Source organism: Kryptolebias marmoratus, linkage group LG11 (assembly GCF_001649575.2).
Source record: "Kryptolebias marmoratus isolate JLee-2015 linkage group LG11, ASM164957v2, whole genome shotgun sequence".
Taxonomy (NCBI): domain Eukaryota; kingdom Metazoa; phylum Chordata; class Actinopteri; order Cyprinodontiformes; family Rivulidae; genus Kryptolebias; species Kryptolebias marmoratus.
The window spans coordinates 20349810-20364724 of record NC_051440.1 but is presented as its reverse complement, the minus strand read 5'-3'; the positions used below and the strand labels follow the sequence as shown (position 1 = coordinate 20364724).

Sequence of the window (14915 nt, the reverse complement as noted above, 5' to 3'; positions counted from 1 at the left end):
CTATCTCCATCCAACAAAACCCACAAACGTGTCGATACATTTTCTGTTTATAAATACAATTTGGCGCATTCACAACCAAACGACACAGGAACTGTATTGGTCACGTGGTTTTCATTAAAGAGATACGCGCACCGACACGGGGCTTCGCCTTGGTTTCCTCGGCACATGCGCCGAGGTTTCAGTGTCGTCAGACCCATCACTACCTGTCACCACTTCAGAAGAAATCTGTTGTTTTTTGATTGTTTTTGTCTTTTTTTAAATTTTAAAACCGAACCATTTATACAGTTTTACGTAACAGGCAGCATTATGGCATTTGTATTGTATTTTCTTATGCATGTTTTTTATTTAATTATGCTTTCATAGATTTATTGAATCTCTTTATGTTAGCACAGATAAATTTTCTTTAGATTTTAAACTGTGTCCATAAAAAAAGCTATAATCAGCCTAATTAAATTATAGATAAGTGGGATTATTACAAATAAAACCATAGCTTGGACAGCAGACTGTTATGATTATAAAACTATAACAAGTTAATTTTTTACTTGTTCTCTTTGTGTTTTTGTGTGGCACTTGAGGAACAATTTCTTGAAGCTTCTTCTCGATGAAAGTCTGCAGTTTGACCTCATGTTCGATGTCGATATGCAGCTGCGTCTTTTTCTTGCTGAACTGGGATCTCTCCTCGTCGAGGCTTTCCTTCAGCTGCGTCATCTGGGTTTCAGCTTTTACCCTTAAAGACGACAGAAACATCTGTCAGATGTCACGGATCAGGCAGCAGAGCTCTCACCAACGAATGTGAGAGTTTACCTGTGATTCAAAGCGGAAGTGATGGCAGACTGAAGTTCAGCCATCGTGTTTCGCTGCACAGCCAGCTGTCTGTCGAGTTTCCGCTGAATGTTTCGTCCCGTGTCTCTGACTTTCAGCAGGTGAGCAATCCGTTTGTGGGAAGCCATGTTCCTGTGCATCATGTCACCAAACCTTTTGGTTTCCTGAAAAAACACAAGGAAATAACTCTGAGGTTCAAACTTCTGACGAGCCGTAGCTGCAGTCCTGACATGAGTTTTAGAGGGTTTGACCCTGAATCAGTTTAAATCTAGAAGATGAAACACTTCGATTTTCTCAGGTCTTTTGAAAATAAAAAACATGATGTAACAGAAACACAAGCTTTGGTTGGAAATTTCTAAAGTGCCCTAATTAACATAAAGTATCAAACTATTAGTTTTATTATCTCATCCATTCATTAAAGCTATCCTGCTTTTGTCCAAAAAGCTTTGATGTCATAAATACTTGTTTTCTCAAGCACAACTCTTTTTTTCAGTAAAGTCACAATTACACAATTTAAGAATCACAAAATGCTGTTTCTTTGTTGTTTTTCCTGAAGAGAGATGTTTTTAAAACACAAACAGGTTAAACTGGTGAGGTTTTTTTTAAAAAAACAAGGTTGCTTTAAACGTTTCAGATTCAGAACGTGAACAAATACTGTTTGTCAGAACCAATTTATTATTGAGTTTTATTTAATTTGATTTTACAAACTAAAACTTCTGGGTTAAAGCTGTTGGGTTGATTTGACCCAAGATGTAAAAAGTAAAGCCAAGATGGTAAAACAACTTGTAAGAAGAGGTTTAACCTTGTTGGATTTGTCAGTTCCTTTGGGTTTGGGTTCCTAAATTAACTTTAGTTGGTGCTAACAGCTGTTAGCATCAGCTAGCTAGCACCAAATGTTGTGCTGTTCTTTTATAACTCAAGTTTTTAATACCTCTAACTCAATAAATTAATCATTTTAACCAAATTTTTTGGCAGAAACCCCAAACCTCGTACACCGAATCGAACTGATAACCCAACCCTGCTGAGTTAAAACCACCCAGGTTCAGCTCGGTCCAAATTAGACCCAGTTCTGGGTTACAAACTGTTTTTATGCAGTGCATGGTTTGTCCAGAAGACTTTTTGGAGATAAAAGTAGAGAAATAACTTTTGGTCTGCAGCAACCTAACCATTCTGGGTTCTCAATATAAACACCACCTTCTTGGAACAAAAGGATTTTTATTTCTCAGTTATAAATAACACCACACTATAGAAAACAGACTTGTCATTTCAAGTCCTTCATTTTTATTTACCTTTTCGAGATTGTTTGACCGGAGCCTCTCTTTGCGTCTGAAGTCTTTCTCTTGGTGCTGGACGAAGCCATCTGGGACCATCAAGTCCTCCTGAATCCTTTTTTCTGCCGCAGTTATCTAAAACCAAGGAGGAATGGTTATTTATTACTCAGAATGAAGTATTTAATTGCTGTTTAAGAGGGTTGCAGTTGTGTACAGTGCACATTTATCAGTTTACACAATGAAACAGTGACAGATAAACCTTTCTCAGCATTTCTTGAAAGGTTGATGCTATTAAAATTTAAAGATTAAGCTGCAAAAAAGCATGAAAACACAAATAAATACAGACATGTTTTAACTTATATAAATGTAATCATTTAGGAGGCAACCAGATGTTAAATTAGTCTGAAAAGCATCCAGCTGATCCAAAAACCAATAAAATGATCTGATGAGGCCTTGAAAGGAGTTTTTCCTGCTCTTCGTCGGTCTGATTTACCTCCTTCTCCAGACGCACGAGTTCATCCTTCTGCTGGCAGATAAGCTGCTTGTATCGCTTGTTTTCCTCCAGCAGTTTCACAAATTCCTCCTTAAGGTTTTTGGTTGCCATTTTGGGCCACAAATTCAGATTAGTCTGCAAGTCTGTAAGCTAGTTTTTTGAACGATTTTGACGATAAACTAAAACAAAAAAAAAAAAAAACAATCTTTTAGAATGTTTATGTTTGAAACAGAGAAACCGAACAGTTTGAGTTACATAACATAAATGCCTTTAAAACTAACATAAAACTTCTGTTTTATGTTAACATTCTTACCAATAAGTCAAAGTTATTATCTCCTAAATGTCAAATTTCAAGAATCCCAGGACTCAAATGAAAAGGACCGTGCTGTATTCTGGATTAAATAGAAAATTATGACATTTTATCGGAAGAAAATAAAAAGTACTTGATCTGAAATGTCTCCTTGACTGAAATTAACACAAAGTCCTGCCAAAAACACAATAATGCAGAAAGAAGAACCAAGTGAAGGTCAGACACTTGGAGCTAAACAGCATAAAGCATAAAGATCAGTTAACGCCAGCAGCGTCATTGTTTTATTAGGTACCGTACCGCTTTAGATAGATAACTATGAACACAATTGCTGTACAAAACACTGTGTGTGAAATACAAACAGGAAATATACATGCAAAACAATATACAGGGAAAGTTCGGATAAAGAACATGAACATGCAGCCTGAAACAAGCAAAAGAAGCAGAAGAGGATGAAAAACATCCGTCTGAAGTGGGACCAGAGGGTAAACAACAGGTTTTATTTTGTAAAGAGATGTGATTTATGCTCAGTTCTTTTCAAAGACTTACACTAATTATATAAATATACAAACACAAGAAGAAAGGGATATAAGTTGCCTGTAAAAAATATAAATATTAGGTCATCACCAAAAGTTTCACCATCAGAAACATGGCTAGGAGGCTGCTGTTGTCATGCCGATGACAGTATCCACGAGAGTTTCGATGTCAGATTTCTAAACGTTTTATTTCATAATGTGGTGAGTGAGATTTCAGAGCTGAGGTTTGGGATCAGATGATGGTCGTCCCGCGGGTTCAGCTCAGCTGCATCACTGGTCCAGGTCATTGCTGTCGCGGTGGACGGGCCGGTAGTGACACCGGCAGAACTCCCTGATCCGGGCGCAGGCCTCCACCATCATCCTCTCCGGAACCGTCACCACGATGCGGAAGAAGTTGGGGTACTCAAACGCCTGTCAGTTGTCAAAACAGACACTTTAATTTCCCCAGTTTCACTTTGAAAGGCGCAGACGTGAGCAGTTAAAGATAAATTAACGACTTCTTACTGAAGCAGGCAGACAGAAGACGGACTGTTCAGTCACCAGCCGCTCGGTGAAGTCCACATCGTTTTTAAAATCCGGGAAGTGCTTCATTTCAATCCCAACCTGGAATAATGTGCAGAAATTCAGGTTTGAATCATTATTCCATAAACCTTCCATTTTAAAACATTCATTCACCATCAGAGCTACAATGTCCTCTACAAACAGCAAATGAAAAATCACATTTTATTGTTTTTTGTAACAGTTTTGACTTGATTAGCATTTTTCATGAGGCATTTTAAAAGCCGTCTCCTCAGTGAATAGGTTTGAATGTGTCTCAGAAAGACAGATTAATGTTTCTTAGGGGACCTAATGCTTACACAGAACAAGAAAACTTTGAGTAAAATCCGTGGGGAGCCTTCTTAACCTGAACGTCATCGTAATAATAAACATTTAATGCCCACTTTAAATCAAATGTCAGTAGTTTGTACTGACCATGAGGTACATGGCTCCTGAAGGCATGACGGGCGTCAGACCGGGGACTGTGGACAGCTCGCCGAAGCAAATCTCTGAGTTCGACTGAGGAGAAAAATAAAATAAAATGAATCTATTAGTCAGAATAATGATAAACAAACTAGAGAAGCTGCATTTCCTGCAAAGTCCTGAATGACTTTGGTGAAACTGGTTGAAGGAGGAATCAATAACTGAATTGTTCAAGTTAAAAACAGCAGAACAGAAGGTAAAGTTAGCAAAACAGCAGCTAAAAGCTAAAACTAGCAGAACAAGTCAATGAAATTCAAAAACACTTAATTTCTCCTTGACGGACAAATAAAAAGCTCAGAGAGGAGCAGAATAGGTACAATGAGCAGAAAAGTGGCTAAAAGCTAAAAAAATAAAACAAGCAGAACAGAAGCTAAAAGTTAAGTGCAGCAAAACCATAGCTAAAAGCTAAAATTAGCAAGATAAAAGGAGCTTAACTCCAACGCTTTTAGATAAAATAGAGAGAACAAAGTTTTTCTATATGTAAAATATTTGTAAATAAAGTTAAATGTTTTCAAAAATGTAAAAGTTACAAAAACCTGAAATCACAGCACCGATCACCCGAACGAGCCGAATGTTTTGATACAAGTGGCTAAAACAGCACAAAGTATGCAGTTAGACTTTCAAACAGGAAAACGTTTGTGTGATAAATGACTCAGAATTCACACAAAAGGATTCACAGTTTGTAGAAGACAACTAACTAAACAAGTTTTGCATTTTCTTGTTTGTTTTGTTCAGTAATTAATGTTGAACTTTTTAACAAAGGAATGAGTTTTACGTGCAAACAAGAACAAGTGGAGAAAAACAAAGCTGTGAATGCTTTCTGAGCCGAAAGGCTTCGAAAAACAGCAGGAAACCGATATTTACCTGTAATCAGGCCTGGTTCTCTAAAAAAAACCTTCTAATTTCATCCATCTTTAATAATAAACTACGCATCATTGAGACTTCAAGGCCACAAACTGACCAGAGCTTCATTCGCAGAGAAAATAATCGTCTTTTTTTACATAATTACTGACACAAATGGCCTGGTATTGTTCCTCAAGTTAAAATGTTTTATCTTTAAAGCTTAAATAACTGCCTCTGTGAGCTAACCGATTAAAAGTATGAGCAAAATAAAGAACCACATCAGCTCACAGATGTGCAGAAAATAACATTCCTGGTTTTCGTCCGATTGGGTGATTAAAAGCCAGGCAGATGCAGGAAGAACCTCAGTAAATGTAAAATAAACCTCCTGTGAAGGTTCCCCTGCAGTACCTTCAGGAAGCTGACGGTGTTGCTGTAGAAGCTCTGAGGCGTGTTGTTCAGGATGCTCTCCAGCGCTCCCTGGACGATGGTGCAGGCTCCCAGGATACGCTGGCTCAGTTTCACCAGACCCTGTCGGATCTGAAACACAACAGGGAACTGAACGTACTGCAGCATCAACCGCAGTTTAAAACATGTTTGTCTGTTAAATGAGGCGGACACAGATGCTGCGAATGGATTTTATGTTTCTGCTGCCACATCATGTTTGTGGTCTTTGTAACCAAATTATTGAACAAATTGTAACTATTTCTTTGTATTTTTACTTTTGCACAAAGATAAATCAATCCAGAATATCTGAAATAACTGAGGGACATTTTTCACCCAGTTGTCTGGTCTAATTAAGGCCAAAACAAGACTTTTAAATTGCTTGCAGCTTTTGGAAGTCATATTTTGAATACATGAAGTAAAGGACAGTATTTGTATTAAATGCATCCCCAGATGCACCAGCATCATGTTACTGAGACAACAAAACAACTAAATCTGAATCTAAACTCAAAACGCTGCTGCAGTTTAACAAGTCAGGTTAATAATGATTAATGTGCTTTATTTATTTTAAACCTTATTTTTATTCACTGCACACCACCTCTGGATGCTAACATTTTGACATTATCCTACAAAGCTGCTGAGTTAAATACCTCAGATCCAAATATTTCATTCCTGTCATGGATGAGGATCCATCCCATCCTCCATCCGGGGACCAGCCAGCGTTTCGCCAGGCCGCCGCAGGAAACGACGGGAACGTCACTGCTGAGGGAAGCCAAGGAAGGACTGTTGCATCCTGGGAAAACCTGCAGACAAGAGAACAAAACGTGACCCCGAAGGTAAAACAAAGAGGAACAAAAACCTTCTTCAGCTTGTTTTCACCATGACAGCCTCAATGCATCCACTTCTTTGATAAATGTTTAAACAATACTGAGTTTTATTGTTTTATTTTAGAATATTACTATATATTTTTAGTTTTTCTCTGGTTCTCATAAAAAAGATGTGAGTGGTTTAGGTTACAGTAGATCATTGTGGTTTAGCAGAAAATATCTGTCATTGTTTTGCTGTGATTTTTTTTTTAATCAAAAAATTCAACTAAATATTTATGCTGGTTTCATGTTGCTAAGTCACTTAAAAAATATTGCATTTTGACAGATTTAACTATTCTAATGAACATCCAACATGTGAAAATAACATTTCATATTACCAAAAAACTAGATTAATTTAGTAAACAAAAGTATTAAGTGGTAATATATTTATACCTAAATTCATAAAACATAACAGATGCATGAAACATAACTGTAAAAACTGAATTTTTTTAATTAAATTACTAAGTTATTTTAATCAGGCTTATTTATCCTAAAATTTGGTCCATTCAGTGAGTTTATTAGCAGCTGAAAATAAAAAAAACTACGTCTCTAAAAATGAAAACAACTGAATTAAAGATTAAAAAGCCATAGTTTATTATTACAATCAGCCCTGTTCACATTTCATGCTATTCCTTTTGTAAAACTGATGCAACTTTAAGCCAAGTTTCTTAAACAAAAGGAGTATTTGTTTATTTTTTTGCATCAATAGCAAAATGGTGTATATTTTATCATTCAGTATTAAAGCAACTTTACCATCTGAGACATTTTAATTCATGAAGAAAAGCACAACTTTGTGTCAAAAATATGCAAATGTATGTTCATGGGTTCATCTATTCACTAACGTTTTACATTTTAGTTCACTCAGGGCGCTTTGAAACCTAATTACAAAAAATTAACTTCAAAATAAAGAATCAGTAGAGCTTTTATTGAGCTTTTAATTCAGATCTTGCTTGCTTGTTCTCAGATCTGAACAGTTGCTTTGTAACTTAAAGTTCAAGTCTTGTTACGTAACATTCAGTCTGAAGAAGGAAGAAAAAAAAGAAACAAAAAAGGGTGAAAAATGCGTATAGCGTGAGAGGATGTAGTTACCACAGAATGCTTCGACCAAAAAGCTGCTTTTCATTAAAGCTGTGACGCGTGGCGAGACACTGCCCCTCGTCTTATTGGCCAAACTGAGGCGAGTGACGTAACAGCAAATAACAGATTCAATCTAATTGTATGGCTGAGTAATTTAAAGCATTTTTATTATTTGTAGCTCTTTTTGTAAAAGAGTTGTTTCAGTGAAACAGGAGCAGCATTTGAAGCGTTCATGAGGCAAAACGACTCACTTTAAAGTTCGTCTGTCTGCATCTGAAGGCCCCAAAAAGGGCAAACATACATAAAAAAGCATATTTCTTTCTGAAGAACCAACAGCAGAGTCAAAAGAGTTCAAATATTAATCTGAGGGAACCTGCAACCCAGAGCTTTGAATACTGGAGCCGTAAAATAAAGAGCTGATCGTCCAGTCCTCCCAGTTTCTTCTTTGAAACCAGACGTCTGCATTAACTGCAAACACATGCAGCCTAAAGAAGCACAGGCATGCTGGTCTGTTTGTGTTTAATGGTGGGCTGGTCAGATGAGGTAAACTCACAGCTGCTGGGTAAACTCATACTTTTGCCTGAAACCCAAACCCTGATGGTGCTTTTCACAGCCCGGGTCTTATAAGAACACAGACAAGCCCTAAAACTACGGATCCGCCCCACATTTCTTTACAGTTTGACTCAAAAGAGCTGCAGTTTCTTTTAATCAAAGACCCGACACAGGACCTCCAGCGGATCAGCAGCTCGTTGGGAATTACCTTGTTGGTCCTGAAATACGCTCTCATGTCCGTCAACTGGAGTCATCTTTGCTATTTTATGCAGAATCAAATCTAGTGCTAACATCCCCCGTGCAGCCCATACATGCATCGTTATTAATAAAGAGATTTTAAATGCATTAAGTTTTATGGTATTTGTGCCAGCTCAAACTACAGAGTACTTCAGTATCCTTATCTGCCCTTTTTATTGGGTGGAAAACATGCAACCTGCCTCCTCTTTGTTCATGTTCGCAGGAACTTAAACTACTCCAGATGTTCCAGAGTTGAAACTGATGCCACTTTCACACTCAACCCTTAAAATGCCAGAACAGTTTTCCTGTCGCCACCACAGCCTGGAAGCTCAATGTCAGAACGACTGGTTAATTAAACAGATTATCTTCTCCGCTATCGCTGCTCACATCCTCTGTTTGCCCTTGCTGACCTCTTTGGCTCCAGCTCATCCAACGCTCGGCCCTGTAATCCCCTCCGTGCTGATTTTGGGGGTTGTGAACCCACCATCCACAGCCAGGGTGAATGCCACCAAATAAAACACAACCTCTGCTCTCGTCACGGAGAAAAATGTGCCTCGTTGGTGTGACACCGAGCCAAGCCAACCTGTACTGAGACGTGATTTATCGTGCTCACCATATCACTGTAGATTTCATCTGCCAGGACGGGAACACAGTGTTTGGAAGCCACTGGGGGAAAGAAAGAGAACTATAACAAATGTTTTTATCTGACAGACTCTTGGTCAGGTTTTTGCAGAGTGGGTCAGAAGTGTCAGAAGTGCAGCTAACCTTTCAGGATCTTCTGCAGATGCTCCTTGCTGAAGACGGAGCCACACGGGTTGGACGGGTTCGTCACAATCAGACAGGATGTCCTTTCATCGATGAGGCTCTCCATCTGCTGCAGGTCGATCTCCCACGACTTCTCTGGCTGCAAAACGAAACCGTGAGGATGTGGTGAAAAATAAACATGTCCTGATGATACTTGATTACAGATTTCTGCTTTGTGCTCAACTTTTTCCCCCGGCTTTACCAACTTTACTTTTTTTTTACCACAAACCACCGATCAGTCAACTGACAGAATGGTTTCCACTTGATTTTCTTTGAGTGCACGTATTTAAAAATTCATTTTCACATCGTCCTTTTATCAGCGGCTTTATTTACCTGTTGACTCCCTCATACCTGAAACTGTTTCATGCAAACCCAGGAAAAAAAAAGAAAAGCTCTAAACGTTCAAATAAATAAAACAAAAATGATAACAGGTAATAAAAATGCTTTTTATTGTTGATTGTTTCCAGCAATCAGATTAATAATCATTACAAATAAACAACAAACATAAAATAAGCCAATAAATGGTTGTTAAAAGCAGAAATAAGCAAACACATTGACTCGTATATGTTAAGTTTTTGCAGTATGTTATATATTGCAGCTGCTCCTCTATTAAACAGTGCAGGAAGTTATTCCCCTTTAAGCTTTAAAGAAACTTTATTCTGCCAAACATGGTGGCCCTGAACGGGTAATCTGCAGAAATGAGTATTTTTTTATACAAAGGCCTGAACCAGACCTTCTGCTTACCAATAAGTTGTAAAGTTTGACCTCGATGCCCATGGAAACAGCCAGAGTTTTATATAAGGAGAAACCTGGGCAGGGAACCAGAATGTTGTCCCCAGGGTTGCACAAGACGCTGATAGCCAGTTCAATGGCCTGACTGCAGCCGCTGGTCAAAACCACGTCCTGGAACAGAGTGAAAGCATCGAAGCTTTTGTTTGTTTTGGCAGGAATAACCTCATTTTGGTGCAAAGACGTGCAAGTTGCACAAACTGTTCAACTCTGTCCAAAAGACGCGTTAGTAGAAGAGCGAGCACCTCTGCCTCCAGCGGAGCTTCGGGGCAGCTGTAGAAGTTGGCCACCGCCTGTCGACTCTTCAGGTAACCTACAGGTGAACAGAAAGAGGAGAAACAAGTGGCTGCAACAAACCGTGCATCTTTGGATTCATTCTCTTCGTCATTGAGCGCGACTCACCCACAGAAGGAGCGTAGCCGTTGTATTTCTGGGAGTCTATGGCGTCTTTTATGGCCTGAAGAACAGCATCGTCTGTGGGCAGGTTTCCGAACACAGTGGGGTCGCCTGAAAAGCAAATTTGAAAGTCAGAGCAGGAAAAACAAATTCACAAAGTATGGAGCAAAGCACGAGCACGTAAATGTGTGATAAAGTGTACGCCAAATGTTTAAACACTCAATTATTCAAAGATACAAAAAATCTTGTATTCTTATCATTTTCTACCAGGTCATGTTATTTATTATTTGTATGAATATAGGGAGCTCAAAATCCACATCTGATGCAGGACAACAAAGTACATCCAGTCAAACCATCAGGAAGCTCCCCACCTATGGAAAGTGCGATCATGGGTTTGTCTGGGTTCGGGGTGAGTTTCATCCCGTCCACGATGGCCCTGATGGGGTTGAGCGTGTTGTTGGCCATCTCTGAGGCCTTCACCTCCCACCTCTGCCTGCGGCTCTTGGCCTTGGCCGGATACAAGCTGCCATTCACATTGACGTGGTGCATCCCGCTCCCGGGCACCCCCTTCCCGGGGACCCCTGTCCCGCTCAGGGGTTTTGGTTGGACCGCCGTTTTGCCGTGGACTCCAGCGCCGTTCATCTGAAGCAGGTAAGCCTTGCTGTCCATCCTGGAGCTGACAGTGCAGGATGATGGAGACAAGATGCATCAGCAACAAAACGTATCCAGTCAAGTTTAACCTTGTTTATGGCAATAACACAGTTTAAAGATTCTTTATACAGAGTTACAACCAGAAGACAGGCTTCTCTTTATCTGCAATAATCCAGAAACAAACCAATAAAAGAATAGAACGACTCTGAAAGAGACCAATAAGGTTTTACTTTAAGGAGGTTAATGTCTGTGCCGTGTTTTTATTCTAAAAGCAGTGGGAATTTTGTCACTTTTAACCTCCTATAGGACGTAGTGTCGTCACATTTTGCTTAGCATTCCTTGATTCACATCAGGTCCCAATCAGCCCAAACAGCAAAGAGAAATTTAAAATCCACACCATGCAAGAGTTCAGGACTTAGGAGGAAAACTGCAGTAAAAATAAAAAAAACTGAATAAAGAGGCCAAAATTTTATAATAAAATCCCCCAATCAGAGCTTTAGACTTATGATTTTGGACAATGGTTTTAATTTCTGTCAGATTTCTTCTCAGAAGTGTCACAAAAAGGAAGTTAAGCTTTAAAAAGCAATATAAATACAAGCGTCCTAATCAATAAAGTTCAGAAAACAGATTAATGTGAACCTCAGCTGTTTAACAAACACAGTAAAAGTCTCTCAAACAACTTTTTAATCATCAAGCAGCTCCAGGTTTTTTTTCATTAATTCATCTTCCTTCAGATAATTAAAATAATGACATTTTAAGTGTTGTTACCTCCTGAATTGTTCAACTCAAAGTTTCCAAAAAGAATCCAGCACAGGTTAATGTTCAGATGGGACGTATGGGATGTATTTATAGAGATATTCAATGGGAAGATGTCCGATTATGGGGGTAGAGCCCTGCCTAAGTTTCCATTGGTGGAGGCTGGAGGTTGTGTCCCTACACCCCTTTTACATCACTCATCACAGCCGCTGTGGGTGTGCGGGTCTGGGAGGCGGGAGGGGTCCGGTTTTCACGCAGCGCTCGGCTCGTGGCTCCTGTGGGGCGCGTCACTGGCGTCAGGATCAGAGTGAAAACAGGAAAACATCCACCTGAGTGACGTCTCTGTTTTATTTTACAGAGTTTACAGTCAAAAACTAAACAAAACTAACCTCAGAATATAGTATTTATGATAAGAAATGATGACATCCAGCAATAACAATAAAAAAAAATCTTTAAGTTCTTCCAGTAACTCCTCCTGCCTCAGATAAGACATCATCTGCATCCCTCCAACCATCTAAGAAGCACATCATAAGAACAATTTAATCAAATTATTTTAAATCTGACTTTTAGGATATTTTTAGGATGACATAGAAACTGTTTTTCTTCCCTAAATCACCAGATATCAACTTTCAGTGCTCAAATCTGCCTAAAAATGAACTCTTTTAAAGTCATTTGTTTGCTTCACTGCTGAGTTTTATATTTTATTTAACTGATAAGAGAAACTTCCAGGGGTTGTTTTTATTCTTTAACTCCTCTGCTGACCGTGGCGCTCGATGATATGACCTCCAGATGTTGTGTAATATTTGACACAGATGTGTTTCTGGTGGATTACTGCAACAAAACAGAAATATACAAACTTGAGGAAAAATAAATATTTGTGGATCTCTTTTTTTTCCAGAGGTGCTGCAATAATCTCCATTTTCTGCTTTTTGTAATCTTCAGTGTTTTTTTCCATCTTAAAAAAAACATATCTTTCCATAGATTAAAAAAAACTGATACAGATTAGATTTGATGGGATACTCAAGAATTCGTGTTATTAGGAAATTAGGAAAAATAAAGCATAAAACAGAAACAGTTTTTTTAAGCTCTATTAATAATATAAATAGTTTTTTCTTCTTTATTATGTTTCGTGAGACTGAACAGAAGTAAACTGCAGTTTGATTTGTTGACAAAAACCTGCACTCATAAATGAGTAATTCTACCTGTTTGCAAAATATATTTACTGGGGGAAAAGCTGCCAAAAATCTAGTTTGGTTCTTTGCCAAGTTGTCTGTTACGAGTCGACACAGCGCTGATTCATCACTTCAACCTTTTAAAATCCTTCAGGTGTTCATATGTCAGAGTTAAGCAGCTTATTAAGCATAAAAACCTTTTTTTCTGAATCCAACTGGGAGTAAACTCATAAAAAAGCAACCAATGCCTCAAAAAAACCCACCATTCATCAAAACCATGGTAAAAATACAACAAGAACAACTACTTTAATGGAAAAGAGGAAACAAAAAGGGTAGGATGAAAACTTTCACACAGTATATCTGTGGGAAGAACACAAAATTAAAAATGAATCAAATGCACTCTGGAAACCATTGATTGTGTGAGTTAAACAAGGTCCAAATGGAATTTTTTAGAGTGTACTGGACTCTTAAACAGCTGATCTTTTAGCATTAATTTAGTGTAAATATTACAATTCTGTATATTTAAGGTTAATTTAATTGCTAATCATCGGATCGCCATGTGTTTCTACACATCATGAGTCCATGTTTGTTCGATGAGCCAACTTTGAAATGATCTCTACAAGTTATTCTGCCCAAACAGAAAGTTACTCATTCATGGTGAGGACGACATGGTTTGTCTGACGGCTTCATTCACAAAACATGTTATGATGTTTCACTGTGGGAGTCACGTTGTGTTAAATCAATATGTCAGACGGAAAGTTCGGACAAAACATACTGAAACCATTTAAGGCATCTTCAGAATCCAGAACCGAACGCCACTCAGTGAAGAGCAGTTCAGGTCAGACCATTAAAATGTAAACATCTGCAGAAAATGATCCACGATTCAGAGACCAGGACAGTTTTTATCATTTAAGAAAAGATCACAATCCTTTAACTGCAGCTGCAAAACATAAAACAAGGAGTTTATTTTCTTTTGTTAGATTTTTCTATTCAGAATATGATGATTCTTGTGGAAGTAACAGGTGAGACAACCGTCTGTAGGAGTGTTTCCTGGACTCAGTTGTTTTATTTGTTTAGGATAAACCCAAACTTTAATTTTCTGCGACTCCAAGGCTCTCTCTCCCAGAACTGGTTAAAATGCCTTCATTCTTCACGGCAGAGCCATCTAGTTTTGGTCTACGTGCCTCCTTCAGGGAGTCAAAACCTCCAGCAGACTACGCCATAAAGAATAAAGACATTTAAAATAATTTTAGAAGAGAGTGCCTCGGAGTAGTCTCTGAAATTCAAGCTTAGGGTGTGAGATTGTTGCTGAAACTTACAGAAATCCTTCAAGTGAATGGCATGTCAACATTTGGAGCAAATCCTACAACTCTTCCAGTGTTAACGGGAGGATCATCCATTACGGCGCACTGAAGGTCAAGAGCCACTCTTCTGAAAACACCAATCAAGACCCTGAAACGACACAACAACCAACAATAAGTCAGAATCAGAATTTAAAAGGTGGCATTACAACATCAAAATCAAAACATGGCAGCTTTAAAAAAAATAAATCAAAGCACACAAGGTTACTTAATCTGTCGCTCTTTAGCCCCACTGATCAAACATTCAACATCGTGTGCCGGTTATGTAATAATACTGATAAGACCTATTAAACAATTACAGCAAAAAAATACGTCCTAAATCTTAATTATTCTGTTTTCTGATAGATGCTCCATTTGATAGAGACGGATATAATGATTGAACCCACAAAGTTTATCCTGGAAGACCTTGATTTAAATAGAGCTTTAGCCAAAAGCTACAGCAAACAAGTAAAGAATCAGAGCAGTTTTACAATTAGAGATCAGTTTCACTGCAGGTTACCTAAGCACCATCTCGTGTGTAG

At 38.4% G+C, this 14915-nt stretch overlaps 2 protein-coding genes across 2 annotated transcripts in view; both read right to left on the bottom strand.

The window, feature by feature from the left end:
* LOC108237482 (60 kDa neurofilament protein-like) overlaps window positions 1-3014 on the bottom strand; it is a 6801-nt gene extending 3787 nt beyond the window's left edge. Inside the window, exons 1-4 of the mRNA XM_017418915.3 lie at window positions 2587-3014; window positions 2112-2228; window positions 805-986; window positions 543-727 (exon numbers count right to left, since the gene is read on the bottom strand). Of these exons, the coding sequence (XP_017274404.1) occupies window positions 543-727; window positions 805-986; window positions 2112-2228; window positions 2587-2697 (595 nt within the window). The 5' untranslated portion in view covers window positions 2698-3014. The remainder of the gene's footprint in view (window positions 1-542; window positions 728-804; window positions 987-2111; window positions 2229-2586) is intronic.
* Window positions 3015-3154: 140 nt separating this feature from the next.
* Window positions 3155-12030, bottom strand: tat (tyrosine aminotransferase). Its single transcript, XM_017419013.3, has 12 exons — window positions 11874-12030; window positions 10826-11130; window positions 10461-10565; window positions 10304-10371; window positions 10014-10172; window positions 9231-9369; window positions 9079-9131; window positions 6384-6536; window positions 5701-5829; window positions 4402-4485; window positions 3934-4032; window positions 3155-3840 (listed from the first exon to the last, which is right to left on the bottom strand). Exons 2-12 carry the CDS (start codon window positions 11121-11123, stop codon window positions 3700-3702), a joined length of 1428 nt encoding a protein of 475 aa, XP_017274502.1. The 5' UTR covers window positions 11124-11130; window positions 11874-12030; the 3' UTR covers window positions 3155-3699.
* Between the last annotated feature and the right edge of the window lie 2885 nt (window positions 12031-14915).